Here is a 14,717-nt window from a genome sequence, read left to right as displayed (position 1 = left end):
CCGCTGGTTCTGTAATTTTGAGGCAACAAAACAGACAACTACAATATATAGTAAGTGCATTATGTGTTTATTTACAAATTATATGATTATAATTTAGTGTGCACCTATTAACAATATTATGATACAGCTGTTGGATAAACAGTCTTAGTAAATATTACGAAATGTACACAAATATTCACACACAGTGAAAATGTCAAACACTCAAAACACAAATTACACTGTCACTGGCAGGTTTACACACATAGGCTCTGCTTACATCCATTCAGAGACATCCGGATGCGGACTATGAACATCCGGTCGATGGGATGTTGACTATAAATGAGCACAATGAATGACCATGAGCTTAACATAATGTAACCATTTAAACATGATTGTGTATCGTTAAATACGAATCACAGAACACCTCTACGCACCTTCCCTAATGATAAAGCATTCGACAAACTTATACATAAATTATATACATGTGAAGCCAAATATCAACGAACTAGTTCGAACTGTTTCCAAACGTGTTTTGAAATAAGTTCAAACAAGCACTTTCACGTTGCAATTTAGTTCTGATGACGTCACATTATACCGCTAAAACTAAAACAATCACATCCAACGTTTCAAACTGGTTTGAAGTCACCCTCAGGCGCGGACGCATTTCTGCCTGTTGTTGGCTACGAGTCCTATTAACGGCACACCCTACGTCTTAAATGACATTTTCAGCGCCGTCTGGCCGTTCGAATTTAATTATATTGACACATAATACTATAACATCCATTACTGGCGGTCTTTTGATGTTCCCGAAACCTCCTTTAGAATTCAATCGTCGATTTTGGGTGGAATAAACATCGTCATAATTCAATGCTTCAAAACTTCGAAATGCTGATTAATATTGCAAGCAGTATTTTAAGAAAAACAAACAAGGAGCACGTGTTAAGTCATGCTAAACTGAGTCTAGGTTAAAGCGTCATCTGACGGGTCGATTTTCAGCCTTCAATATGAAAACAACATTAAGCGAAATTTAATAATTAAAAAAGTAATGATATGGTGCCAGTTATATATCATACACCTGGAGAAAATTTCTAGTTGTACGTGCTTGCGAATGTAGTTTCTGTTTAAGTAGTGCATATACATGTTTATCCAATTGTAAAGGGAGAATGACACTTGCTTTGCTGAACATAGAATCAATTTGCTATAACCTAACGGACTTGGCCTTCTTGACCGAACGAGATATACCACATTATATATACATATTTGTCAATATATCTGAATACAATCGTTTTAAATTTTCCCCTTCAAAATAAAATAAATTGCAGTTCCCTTCGATTGTAGGTTCGTCGCACTAGAATACGATAATACGTTTTATATGTAAGTAATTCCCCAGAAGACTTGAAGGTCACACTCATGAGCACGTGTATTTGTAGTACACTTGGAAAACTAAGGATGCGAGTAGGGCAAGGTGGCATGTGAGCGCTGTGTGCAGTACCAGGGTGGCGGAGTTTGGACGATAGCTGTTGCTGGCACCCACAAATCCTGCAACCATAATCACGGAATATTATAGTATCGTGCTTATAGTGCGTAATGTTACCACACTTGGTCATGGAAATCTAAAGCTAGAATATGGGCAAAAACGCAATTGTGTTTCATGGACAAAAACGTGTTTGTTGTTGTTGTTGTTGTTGTTTACTTTTGCTACAAGGCGTGTACGTACGATATAGTTGACATAAATTTAATCCACAAACACCGCTGTTCAGACAACAAATTTAAAACGCACATTCACCATAGCCATATATGATTCACGATGAATCCAATAAGTAAGATAATTTAGAAATGCTAACACTAATTAAGAATAAATTCTATTAAAATATTCAATACACCTTCACGAACACATTGTGTACATCTCTTATCTGCTGACCTGATGTCAAACCTACCAGATATGTGCGAGGTTCCGCTGACGGCATGTGCGCGTTCACCGGCACTTATCTCGCCCCGATCTATAGAATCATACTTCCTCTCCTGATGTGAGAGGTTTTCCGTCGGCGTCCACACTTCCGGTTGTCGAACCGGCGCTCTTGTAGTCGGTGGTGGAGTTGGCACATAATATTCTGAAAAGTATGTCCATTAGTGAGAGCGACGTTCAGAATATACCGGCTAAATTTATTCTAACTAGATTGGCATAACAACTTTCTGTGAGTGAGGCTCGAGTCCGTGTCCTAGGTATATTTATATGTACAGATATTGTGTCTATTTTCAGTCAGTGCTATATAGTGCTGATGCATTCCTTGTGGGGCTTAAACACAAAACCGCTTATTATGGAAAAAATATTGCTAGGCCTCGATATTTTTGTTTGTATGAGAATAGTCCATCGATTTATTGTTTACGCAAATTTCGTTAATATACGTAGTTTGCACAGTGACAGCACTTCAGAAGAATACCAATAGGTTGTGCGTACATGACAAGATTACAGGGCAGCTTTGTTAATTGCCCCTGTAGTACTCTCTGGGTTCCAGCACTGGCAGACTAGAGGCGTACCCGCCGTGCAGAGGAGTCATCGCAAATGTCATCTATCAAATTTCTCACAATTCCCGTATTCAGTGAATGCTAATAAGAACCATACACTTCATATCAATAGTAATAACGCAACATCATCTAGGAGCCGCAAGGCCAATATAACACTTTTGGCCACAACAAATGCTGGTGTTTTATGCTCGGCTCGTCGCTTGTTTCCTACGCGAAGTGACACAGTATGCATAGTAATGGGGCCCGGTTATGAAAATGAGGGAATGATTTAGGGGAGAAATATGACGTTCAGATTGTATCTTCCCGTTTCTCTGTCGGCTTCCAACACTATAGCCAAACGAATCATCTGGATTAACCCTCTTGTCAAACGACATATGCCAAGCTTTTGAAATCAGCGCTGTGCATTAATATGATTGGCGAAAAGGATTAATGTAAGCAATTCTTGAATATGACCCAATAATTGAATACAACCCAATAATAGTAAGCAAGTGCGTTTTAACAAACAATATTAACCATTAAAACATCGTCAATTTTGAACAAAACAGGCGGAAACAAGCAGATTATTCATTTTATCAAACACTGGAGTGAATCTGTCTTTTTTATGAATAGCATTAAAACGATTGTTAATATTCAATTATTTCGTTGTTTATTGTCGTTTGAAACATAAAAAGAGAACAGTACATTAAACTGTTAAAACCCCTAGTGGACGCCATTCTGCCTTAGATGTCCCTCTGATCGCCATGAAACCGCGTCGTAATCGACGCCAGAGAAACACCTTTTGTTTTAAACAAACGCATGAGACAATTCTATTGAATTATGACTCGGTAATTTCCACACAATTGTCTGGCAAAGAGAACGTACACAACATCTAGCTGTCTTCAAAATTGTTATTTAATGAACCTTTGTTTTACATTGGAGAGTTTTATCGCGAACATTGGTGTCTCTCTTTGCCCATTGCAAAGTCGTAAGAATTGATAAAAATAATATCATTCTAGTGGCTGAAATTTTCCTCTCAGTGTCTAATTTCCTTTTAGAATGGAATTGTCATTGGACGTGTTAAATGGCTTTTAGTGGTTTACATGTTTTAAAATATAAATAATTACTTATTCATGAAATAGGTTTAATTTTCGGCCAGATATGTTCCAGTTGACGAGGACACGCAGGCACGGGCTTTCAATGTTTGAAATGTTCTTGGAGATATCTCACTTTATGTTTGTCATTGTAATAAAATGTTTGAAATTTGATGTCTATCTAAATGTTTTTAAATTCGCTATTTGCCACATAAACACAACATGTAACTGCCTCCTAAACAACATTTAAAGCACCAATCAAGTTTAAATAAAACTTTAAATGACGATCAAGTTTGAATTAAACTTTTAAATAAATGAATTAAGAGTTATCTGTGAATAATGCATTTCAGAAGCAAACCTTAGCTATTGGCATATTCTAGAATTTCAAACTTTTCTTTTTAGTTTTTCTCTAAGAGACGAACTTGTACTAGACACACATATATCATACCATATAAAACTATTGTATCTCTGTCATTGCCTAGCGAGTTCGAGGCCTCACAGGCGTATGTGCCGAAGTCTGCTGGCTCCAGGTTAAGAATTCTGAGATAGAGCGCTAACGTGAATCCGTCCTCCTTGTAGATGTCTGTACGGTACTTCCGGTGGTATTGCCCGGTGCCGATCACCTCCCGCCCGTTACGCGTCCACGTGGAAACGCCGTGAGGGAAGGCCGATACGAAACACTCGAGCAGCGCCTCTTTTCCAAGTTCCTGACTAATACGCCGCGGCGTCTTGAACCGCACTTCCGGAGAAACTGCGAACGCAAACAAGACAGTTATGTACGTAGATGTGACGTTATTAGAGTAACCGAATAGAAACATCCTAAGTTGCCGTGGGTATAGGCTGCAAGTTTTTTTGTGTGTATTTATTAGCTGCTCGAATCCATGAAGTTGTTCTAGATCCGGTGCTAACACGTGACTTACATGCGACCTGGACGTTGATAAGCCTGCGTGCGGGCGGCGCGATGTTGTTGCTGGCCTCGCACTCGTACAGGCCGCCACAGTAGCGCGATATGTTGTGGATAATGAGCAGCTCGCCGACCGTACCCACGTCTGAAAACACAATATATGCGAACACTAGATGAAAAGAGTAGAAAAAAAATCAAACAAGCAAACCAACATAAACTTTTATAAATGAAAAATCTGTAACTTAAACTGGAGTACGGTCAATATCAATACATAGCGTGCGGTATAAGTGAATAGCAATGCAAGTTATCCGCACAGTAGTTATAGAACGGTTACACTCCTTCTGCTTGTTAACGTTAAGATATTGCAGTTCATGTGTTGTTTCCAAAGAAACACTCTCAAACGTGGAACAAACAGTTCAATTGCAACCGGAAAACACTGTACTGGTTGAACTCGCACAGTTGGTATTATGAAGTTAGAAAACCCACGGGTATGTTTATTTCTAGGCGTTTGATGGTAGATGAAGTAAGATAAACGATTGGTGGTCATCATATGCAACCTATTAATCTTCTTGACCAAAGGATAAGAAACAGTCACTTTTCGTCAGATCTCAATCCAATTACTGATTCATAATGGAGATTTTGCCGTATCGAGACGTCAGTTATAAAACTGGCGTATCACGATGGCTCTTCGCACAAGAAGCTATTAATCAGCGACAGAGACTCTCCACGACCATAAATCAGATATGGCAGGATTTCTTAAAATCGTTTCTTCTAAGACCTTTCCATATAATTGCCAAGCCAATTCTCTTTGAAAATAAAGTGATCGCGTTTTGTCACTTTTAATAAATGAGCAACAAGGCCTTATTTTTAAGTCTCCAAAGCAATTATGATTAGGAGTTTACTATCTCTCTTCGATATTAAAGGGATATGTTTGCTGCGACTCCACAGCAGGACTTCAATGAGAATTGTATTTTCTTTAAGCATCAATAGTTCATGTATGTGAATCATTTTTGTACAATATATAAACGTAAGGTCCAATTTTCTCAAAAGAAAATTAACAATTTAACAGCCAGAAACACTTTCTTTCACGGTCATTGACAATTTCAAAGATTCTTGGTAAATTCAGACTGTTTTTGTCCATTCTTGATTTAGGGTTATTTCTGCTGTGAGCTGTGTTTGCTTTCCCCAAAGAAAGAAAGGCCATTCTCTCCAGCAATGGCGATATGTTTGCTCGCCCCTCCAATTTTGTGATTAATACTGAACTCGAGGCCACCGAAAGTGAAAGAGCCTGGTAATATTTGCCGCATTGATTCCGCTCAATCTTGCGGTGATGTTGGCGGAACGATAGGTGTTTGTTTAACGCCTGTTATAGTCTTGTCTGAAGAATGGCTCTGATTCAGACAGATTGACGGATATTTCTAAGCATGAGTAAATCAAGAAGCTATTGAAGATATGTAAGGCGTGTCAGCTAAATTGTTCTATAATAGCCTCGACGATAAGAGGGATTTTCGAGAGCCCTTCCAGTGTGATTTTTAAAAGGCAAAGACACTCTAAATAATTTCCAGGAACATGGGATACGTAAACAGGAACACGTCTCTTGCGATAAGGAGTGTCTTATTTTTACAACAAAGCTAATAAAGAACAATTAATTTACAAATATAAGTTATTGTTATTTTCTTCTTAGAACCTGCCAAACAAATGAGAATCGCCCACACAGAAATTACCACAATTACAAGACTGCAGTTGATAACAGTCCAAACCATTATAACCAGTAACCTGGGTACTTACGTTCCCTGGCGTTGTTGGTCTGGGCGGTGCGGCGGAACCATGAGATGGACGGCTCTGGGACTCCGGACGCCTGGCACGTGAGCTCCACCTTGTCCCCTTCGTTCACAGTCACGTTCCCGCTAGACGTCTTATTCTCGATTTCCGCAGGAACTGAATGGGTAGATTGGATATTCAGCTTGTGTCAGTGGTTCTGATGTCCGTTGTATTTCCCAGTTATTTTGCTTATTAACTCTTACAAGTTCTATCTAGTCTTCGGGATTATTAGTCAGAACGTATTTTTTTCATAATATACGTCGCGTCAGATTATGAATTATATATTGTCGAAAATTAGAAGACGAGAAAGACTTTGGAACACCTTGTTACTATCCCAGTGGTCAAATTTCAACCGAATGTTAATGCGAGTCAGTAAAATAATAAGTTGGTCTTTATTAGCTTAAAGCTGCACTCTCACATATTTACCGTTTTTACAACTTTTTTATTTTTTGTCTTCGAAAAAGAATTTTTTTGCGTAAATATTTGAAAACCAATTATAAAAGATTGCTGACAAAAGATAAGACCGCAGATTTGCATATTTCCGTTCGAAAATCAATGTTTTATGGCTTAAACCGTTACTAACGGTTTAAGAAAAATGCATAAAACATTAATTTTTTAACTTAAATATAAAAATATGCGATCTAATTTTTTGTCAGCAGTCTTATATAACTGGTTTCAATGGATTTTCGCAAAAAATGGCTCGTTCAAAGACAAAAAATAAAAAAAGTTGTCAAAACGTTCAATCTGTGAGAGTGCAGCTTTAAAATGAAGTTCGAATATTGGCTGTGTCTGGTTAAAAACTAGTTTTTCAGGCAACCATTATTATTCAATAAACTTAGTCAAAATGTTTACGTAAGAAATATAGGTCATATCGTGTCAAAAAGAGCACAGCGGTAAATATCCAATAAAACCTTGTAGAAACACTAAAATCCCACGTATCTATTAATTGGTTAAGGTCAGGGCTATGATTTGTGCCGCATAAAAAAGTAGGTCACAAGGAAAAATAATTTCAGATATCTTGTCAAAAGCTCAACTGACAAATTGTTTACCCCAAATTTGAAGTATTCCCCCCCCCCCCCCCCCTCAATTTGATATATTAACAAACCTGTTTACAAAAGATGAAATTAAAAGTGTGCGAACATGGTGCAAACATAGATCATGTCAGCTAAAATTAAGGTCACTAGGTCAATTGTTCGTACACTAAAGACCAAGCCAAGGCCATGTTGCTCATTTATTAAAGACGGATCGAAACAAACAAGTAAAGGGCGATGCAATTCAAAGACTACGTTTTTTTCTTTTTGTGTTCTGGAATGGCCAAGATAGCTACCAATGGTACATTAGATGAATGTAAGTGCTCCGTGGTTCTTGCTCAATAAAACAACATATCTTTCCCAATGTTTGACTAGACGCGATATTTATAAAACTGATTTCATGACATATATTTTGAATGTATTTAAAAGCCAGAGTAAAGTTTGACCAAGAGTTAGACCAGGTTAGAAATGAATGAATGGATGAATGAATGAATGAATGGATGGATGGATGGATGGATGGATGGATGGATGAATGAATGAATGAATGAATGAATGAATGAATGAATGAATGAATGAATGAATGAATGAATGAATGAATGAATGAATGAATGAATGAATGAATGAATGAATGAATGAATGAATGAATGAATGAATGAATGAATGAATGAATGAATGAATGAATGAATGAATGGAAGGTCAATATCTCAAGGTTAGAAAATGCATGAACCTTTTTTGAAAAATATGTCAAGTTTAAGTATAGTGCATGTCTGGTCGCATTGTAGGTTATTATGTCAAAGTAAAATAAATAGCTAACACTTTTGGTTGTAATGCCTTTTCTTTTTTTTAAAGTGCAGATCTAATGCTTTTTCGGCGGGGAGGTGGTGGGTGTAATAATGAGGCCACATCTCAGTTTCAGTTTTATGCTACACTGGTTTGGAATAACACACACGACAGCACGAGGAGTCAGGAGAGTTATGCGAGTATCAGCGGGCCTACAGCTACAAGTTTAATGATGTTGTCGTATGAGACCCATTTGTATAGTTATGTTTTGTTTTACAAGAATTGCTCCAATGCTCCAAATACATACCAGAGAGCAGGTTTTGAAGGTATATCAGGTATGAAATGAACTGCGTCATAAGAACGTAAGTACTAGTAGTTTTTGCTTGAGCTATTCTTTCTGTGAAATTTATACCAGAGAAAGATTTAGCTACATCAAGAAGAAAATAAAGTTGTTTAAAACTGTTTATTATATAAGTGTCAATAATTTCTGTTTGTAAGAATGTCTGTTAGATCAAAATTACCTTCACATATCTAAAAGCCATCGATATCTTTTAATCTGACTTTGTAGGTGATACTCTTATTTTCAAGAATGAACTAAAGTTGTTTAAAAATACCATATAAGTGTCAATAATTTCTGTTTTTAAGAATGTCTGTCGGATCTAAATTATCTTCACATATTTAAAAGCCATCGATATCTCTTAATCTGACTTTGTAGGTGATACTTTAATATTCTCTCGGTGTGAGTTTCATCACCAATATCGCGTAGGTTACATGGTGTTTGTATTTTTGTGTGGGCCCATGACTTTTTTTAAAAATATGTTCATTAATTTTACGTAGATCGATTCTGTCAAATGCACCAAAAATAGTTTCATGGATTATAATTTCAGTCAGTCTATTTTCGACCAAGGCTATCTCCTCATTAAACTAGTGTCAGTAGAAAAAAAGTAGCATTTACTTGGTGTTTGCATTTTTGTGCACTTATGGATCAATGATAATCGAAGATTTTTCAAATTTGCTGTACACTATATTTTACATAGATCGATTCTGATAAATGCACCAACAAACACCAATTAAGTTAGAGTCAGGTTTTGACAATTTACAGCAAATAGAGCTAGCTACTTCGGGCCAGGTACGCCCGCTCTAGTAGGCCGAGGTAGCCCACTCTATTTTCTGTAAATCGCATCGAAATTATACAAAAAAAATAAGAAAACTGCATGGCGACAAGTTTCTCGGAAAAAAATAAGTGTAAGTTCAATCACAGTTTTTGAGCTCACCTTGGACTTTGAGCCGAATACGTTTGATTTGAATGGGGTCAGTGTTTATCTGGCAAGTGTACTCGCCATCGTCGTCCGTCTGTACATTCCGGATGTGCAGATTCCAGTCACGCACGAAAGGACGCTCGATTGACATCCGGGTATCGTCGATGACTCGCCTGTCCTCTGTGCTGATCAAAATACGTTTTGGATTCATCCATATTATCTGAAACAAAACAGATACGAAATAAAATTTACAATAATTTGCCAAAACATGAATAACTGACTCTAAAGTTCTGTATAAAACGGGTAATATTTAGATATTTAAGTGAGAAATGGAAGTTTATGAAATTATTTATATCATTGATCGCATGATTATTATTTCAGTGGATTGTAATCTTTAACTGTATTTATAATATTGTCTCCATGGCCGATCACATCGCTCATCAGCCATTTAATATATATATATTGCGAGGGCAATCCTTTAACCAAAGATCAACGCATTGCATTTTCGAGGCCAGGGAATGAAGTAAATCTACATCTTCGTTTCACCATGTTTTACTCATTGGTCGGAATTCCCCCCCCCCCCCCCCCCCCCATGATTTTGAAGATTCATGATACATGTTTTGCTTTGAGCTATAGAGCAATACGCCAATATCAATTATGCAGTTACACCAGGCGATTTACCTGTCTGTCGAGTTTGTTGACGACGCCACACGGAAGGACGGCCGGCTGACCGCGCACGGCCGTCACGTTCACGGGCGAAAGGTCAAACTCCGGGTCCACCGCCCGCACAAACAGCTGCAGCGTCACTGAAACACGGAGAAGTCATTATGAGTGGCTGCAGATGGTTTAATTAAAACTGCACTAATTCATGCCTATAAAACGCCACTTATCGGTGGTGCAAAGAAAATGAGATGTGGACACTTCCGTGTTGCAGCTATGCCTTTTGTTATTTGTACACACGTATGAGTATGACTTATATTTCTTCTGATATTTTTATATTAAATTTGGAGAATGTGGTACTGTGTAAGAACTCTTTTACTACAGGTTGGCTAAGAGTTAGTTTCAATATAACGAATGGTGGTGCCAGAACCTTTTCTCTCGATTTGGACGTGTGCAAATATTGAGATCTGTTAACATTTCAACGACATTTCGGTGCAAAACACGCAGTTATAGAACTGTCGTGCATGGTCCCTACGCCGGCACACATCAAAACTCACAAGCTCTTCTTCAAAAGGAAATATGCACATATTTAGAGTAGTGGTTGCGCTGTTTCTCTAGTGATGGCGCTGAAAGTTGTTATAATCTAGAGCCTTTTAAAGGAATTCAGAAGGGTGCCATTTTTATCATGCATTGTTCGGCTTTTTTCCCATCTGTTGCGAAAAAATAGGCTATGCGAAATACCTGAATTTAACAATTTTCCCATTCCAAGTTCTCATAGTAAAGTATTGTGTGTCAAAATGTTTGGGATGGTGTGCAATGGAGCTATGATTTGTGAGACTAGTGTACATTAGAGCTGTATGTCTTAGTGATAGCCATGCACCGCTAAATGACCGTAGCCAAAGCTGTCTTTGTGGCAGCCCTCCAAGTTCATTAAAATATATGAGTTTCTTTATATGGCTTTCCTATCCAAAACGTACAATCGATTGTAGCGCCTATGAAGGCCTGTCACGATTTCTTCAATATATTATTTTGCACTCTGATTTAGATTAGTGTCTGGAAGAAAAATGTTGACTGTATATATTTTACCAAAATACATGGACTTTAACATCATAATTATATACATTGCTGATGACGATTTTGGAAAAAAATTTAAAAATGGCGTAATTCTGGTAAACAGAAAAAAAAACCTGTGTCAAGTCCCTTTCTTTGACTGTTCCAAAAAGCACACCCTGGAAGACACGCTTTTCAAAAACGAAAAAGGATTCCATAGGAACCTTCGCCATGCAAAAGGGCAACATTAATTTCACCCATCATAACGCTGAAAACACCTTCTAAGCAATTTTCTTAAGCAAAAACTAAAATTAATGTTATAATATTAGCTGCATATGAAACGTAAACTTCTTACTGTGCCCCAACCCCCAACATTCCGACATACCAGACTTCTCAGTCGCTTCGAGGACTTCGGGTATGAAAGGGTCAGTTTTATGGTAAAATACACCGACACACAGCCTACTGCTTTTCGGGATATTTTTTACTTTGATAAACGTATTTCGCGTATGAAACAAAGCCGTAGCTAACCTTTAGTAAACGTGTTTTTACACGGTACCACATTCTACAATTTTCTAAATAGTCTGAACGTTTTTTAATGCACCGATTGGTACCATGTAGACTGTATTTCGCAATATCAATACGTAAATTATATTCACTAATAAAGTTGCACTCTCACAGATATACCGTTTTTACAACTTTTTTTATTTTTATCTTAGAATGAGCTTTTTTGCGCTAATATCTGCAAATCAGTGATAAAAGATTGCTGGCAAAATATCAGATCGCAGATATTCATATTTCCGTTCGAAAACTAAAGTTTTATGGCTTAAAGCGTTACTAACGGTTAAGAAAAATGCATAAAACATCAGTTTTTTTTAACTTTTTTAACAGATTGAACGTGTTAACAACTTTTTTTATATTTTGTCTGGGAACGAGCCAAATTTTGCGAACATCCATGGAAACCAGTTAATTAAGACTGCTGACAAGAAATTAGATCCAGATTTTTTATATTTAAGTTCAAAACTTGATGTTTTATGCATTTTTATTAAACCGTTAGTAACGGTTTAGGCTTAGGCCATAAAACATCAATTTTCGAACGGAAATATGAAAATCTACGATCTGATTTTTTGTCAGCAATCTTATATCATTGATTTGCAGATATTGACGAAAAAAATTGCTCTTTCAAAGACAAAAAGAATAAAGAAGTTGTAAAAATGGTAAATCTGTGATAGTGCAGATTTAAGCCATTTTTTCTTGTTTGATTCATTGGATGTATCACTGTTCTCAATACAAACCACATCCCTTCCCAAAAAACTATGCCAAAATCTAATTCCAATTCGACAAGTTTGGGTAGCCCTTAAATTGTTCTGATATTCTTTAGAAATTATGTTGTCAGATGGTTCAATAAACACTCTTGCTGACGAGCTGTTCTTCGGACGCTTTTTTTGGTGACAATACTTGCCATGGTAAAGCAGGGAACGAAATGGTGTTTCTATTGGAGACAGTATTGGTGTCATTTTTAAAAGACTAACTCCAGTTTGACACTTGGCCGTGGAAAATAGTTTTTTTCCGATTTATGATTTGAAGTTGAGATGTTACAGGTGTTTGTGAGCATTGTAGAATATACATCGACCATTACACGTTCTACCTGTGTAATAAAACAGTTGAACTTAAATCCTTGAAAGCGTTCAATTCTATCTTAAGATGATTCTGTAATACGGTCCCTGGACATGTAAATGCATGAAGTCGACACATATGTAATAGGTCCCTTTAAACGAATATATTGTTTACATAGGATTGACTTATTCATGATAATGAATCATTTAATTTAAATGACAAATGGCTCCGGTTAATACTTGTTTTCTTTAAAACCTCTCAATTGACAGCAAAACATATATACAAGAATCACTACTTGACAAATACTAGCCCAAGACTGACTCGTTCATAATGTAACCATTGGGCAAAGTATGGTACTTTATTCATTCAACGTGTTTAGTACGCACCAGGGTGTATTCTGTTTTAATATGAACATTGGTAGGTTTAAGAATCAACAACAATGCTCAATTAAAAAACCTGAAACCTTACACCGTATCTTACCTCCTAAACACTTTACTAACATGCACTAGTCGGATATAAATCCATTATGTGCTGATATAAACTGCAAAATATAAATTAAAATATTCTTTTTTTATTGGAAATGCGCCAACATGAAATCGTCCAGAAACCGTTCAGACAATTTACTCATAAATATTTTGTTCAGACGGTGTCCTTGTTCTTAAAAATGTCCATAACTTTTGTAAAAATAAGTTCGAAACTTATCACGAAGGTTACATCCTCAGGCGTTATCATTATTTTATAGGAATTACTGCAAGATAGCTTGGTACTGCGCTGAAAATAGCCAAATAAAAGAGTTTGTCAGACAATGTAAGATAATAATTCAAATATGTAACCAGTTTCAGGCATAAACGTAAAAAACCTCAAAAAAGTAAAGCGCGTAAGTAAATCGTGTAATTGCGTGGGTATTCTGCGCCTTATCTGCAGATCCTTAATTATTAGCAACAATGAATATTCCCCTTATATGGAATAGTAAATACCGCCGAATGTCGACTGGCACGGATATTCAACAGTATAAATAATGGGTATGTTGGAATCCTACTAAAATGTCGGATACAATGATTCCTTATATAAGTATATACATTAAACAATCTGACAAATAACTTGGAAATTTTAATAGTACACGCTTCACTTGAATAATATGTGCCGATAGCACTGCAACCCCTCTTAATTTGTGGCAGTCTTTTTCATAACAATGCATTTTTTTCAAACCCAAAATACGACTTTGGCTAGTCTGGAAATTCGAATCGGAACGACCTAAAAAAAACCATCTTGGATTGATTTGATATACTTGGGACGACCTGGAAAAGTCCTTTAAATAACTACTGCAAATATGAGAATATTACTTTTTTTTCAAACTATACAAATTGAAAATTATCTGATTTCACTGATTAAGTTTTCAAGCTGTTCCACGCATTCTTTTTTTTCCTTTAGATATCAATTGCGTTGAAATTCTATTCTCTTCTATAAAACATTTCTTCACAAAAGGAATCAAACAAGCTCCCAATTGCGACCCTGTTGACGAGATAACGGCCCGAGAATCCACTTCAATAGCGGTAAATTGCTTCATACGCCCGCCACACAACAGGGGCAAGATTCGTCATGTTCAAAAAGGAATTTTCACTAAATCCCTGCCATTCAGCAATTTAGTTGGTTCTTTTCATCAAACTAGAACCTGTCAATCAAGGCAAGCCATACAGTCGCAATAAAATAGAGAGAAAAGATGCATGTTAAAACACAACACGGATATTGTTCCAGTTTAGAGGCAACCATCATTATATTTTATTCCTATTTATACGTTTTTATAAGCATATAAAGCACCATATAATCATGAAGTTTTTAGTTGATAATATTAGAATATTTTATTGATCGATTTTGAAAACAGCAATACCTTATTTATTGCAGTGTCACAGTACCTATAGGGTAAGGGTAGGGAATTGTGAAACAGCAATACCTTGTTTATTGCAGTGTCACAGTACCTATGGGGTAAGGGTAGGGAATTGTGAAACAGCAATACCTTGTTTAT

At 36.7% G+C, this 14,717-nt stretch overlaps 1 protein-coding gene across 1 annotated transcript in view; it reads right to left on the bottom strand.

Annotated features, from left to right (window-relative positions):
• Positions 1–50: 50 nt before the first annotated feature.
• The window catches only part of LOC128226453 (opioid-binding protein/cell adhesion molecule homolog), a 52,368-nt gene continuing 37,701 nt past the window's right edge, over positions 51–14,717 (bottom strand). Inside the window, exons 2-8 of the mRNA XM_052936332.1 lie at positions 10,052–10,176; positions 9,386–9,590; positions 6,268–6,417; positions 4,496–4,624; positions 4,024–4,326; positions 1,917–2,090; positions 51–1,518 (exon numbers count right to left, since the gene is read on the bottom strand). Of these exons, the coding sequence (XP_052792292.1) occupies positions 1,388–1,518; positions 1,917–2,090; positions 4,024–4,326; positions 4,496–4,624; positions 6,268–6,417; positions 9,386–9,590; positions 10,052–10,176 (1,217 nt within the window). The 3' untranslated portion in view covers positions 51–1,387. The remainder of the gene's footprint in view (positions 1,519–1,916; positions 2,091–4,023; positions 4,327–4,495; positions 4,625–6,267; positions 6,418–9,385; positions 9,591–10,051; positions 10,177–14,717) is intronic.

This window comes from Mya arenaria, chromosome 3 (assembly GCF_026914265.1).
Source record: "Mya arenaria isolate MELC-2E11 chromosome 3, ASM2691426v1".
Taxonomy (NCBI): domain Eukaryota; kingdom Metazoa; phylum Mollusca; class Bivalvia; order Myida; family Myidae; genus Mya; species Mya arenaria.
Note: the sequence above shows the minus strand (reverse complement) of the source record. Positions and strands in the feature narration are given on the sequence as shown.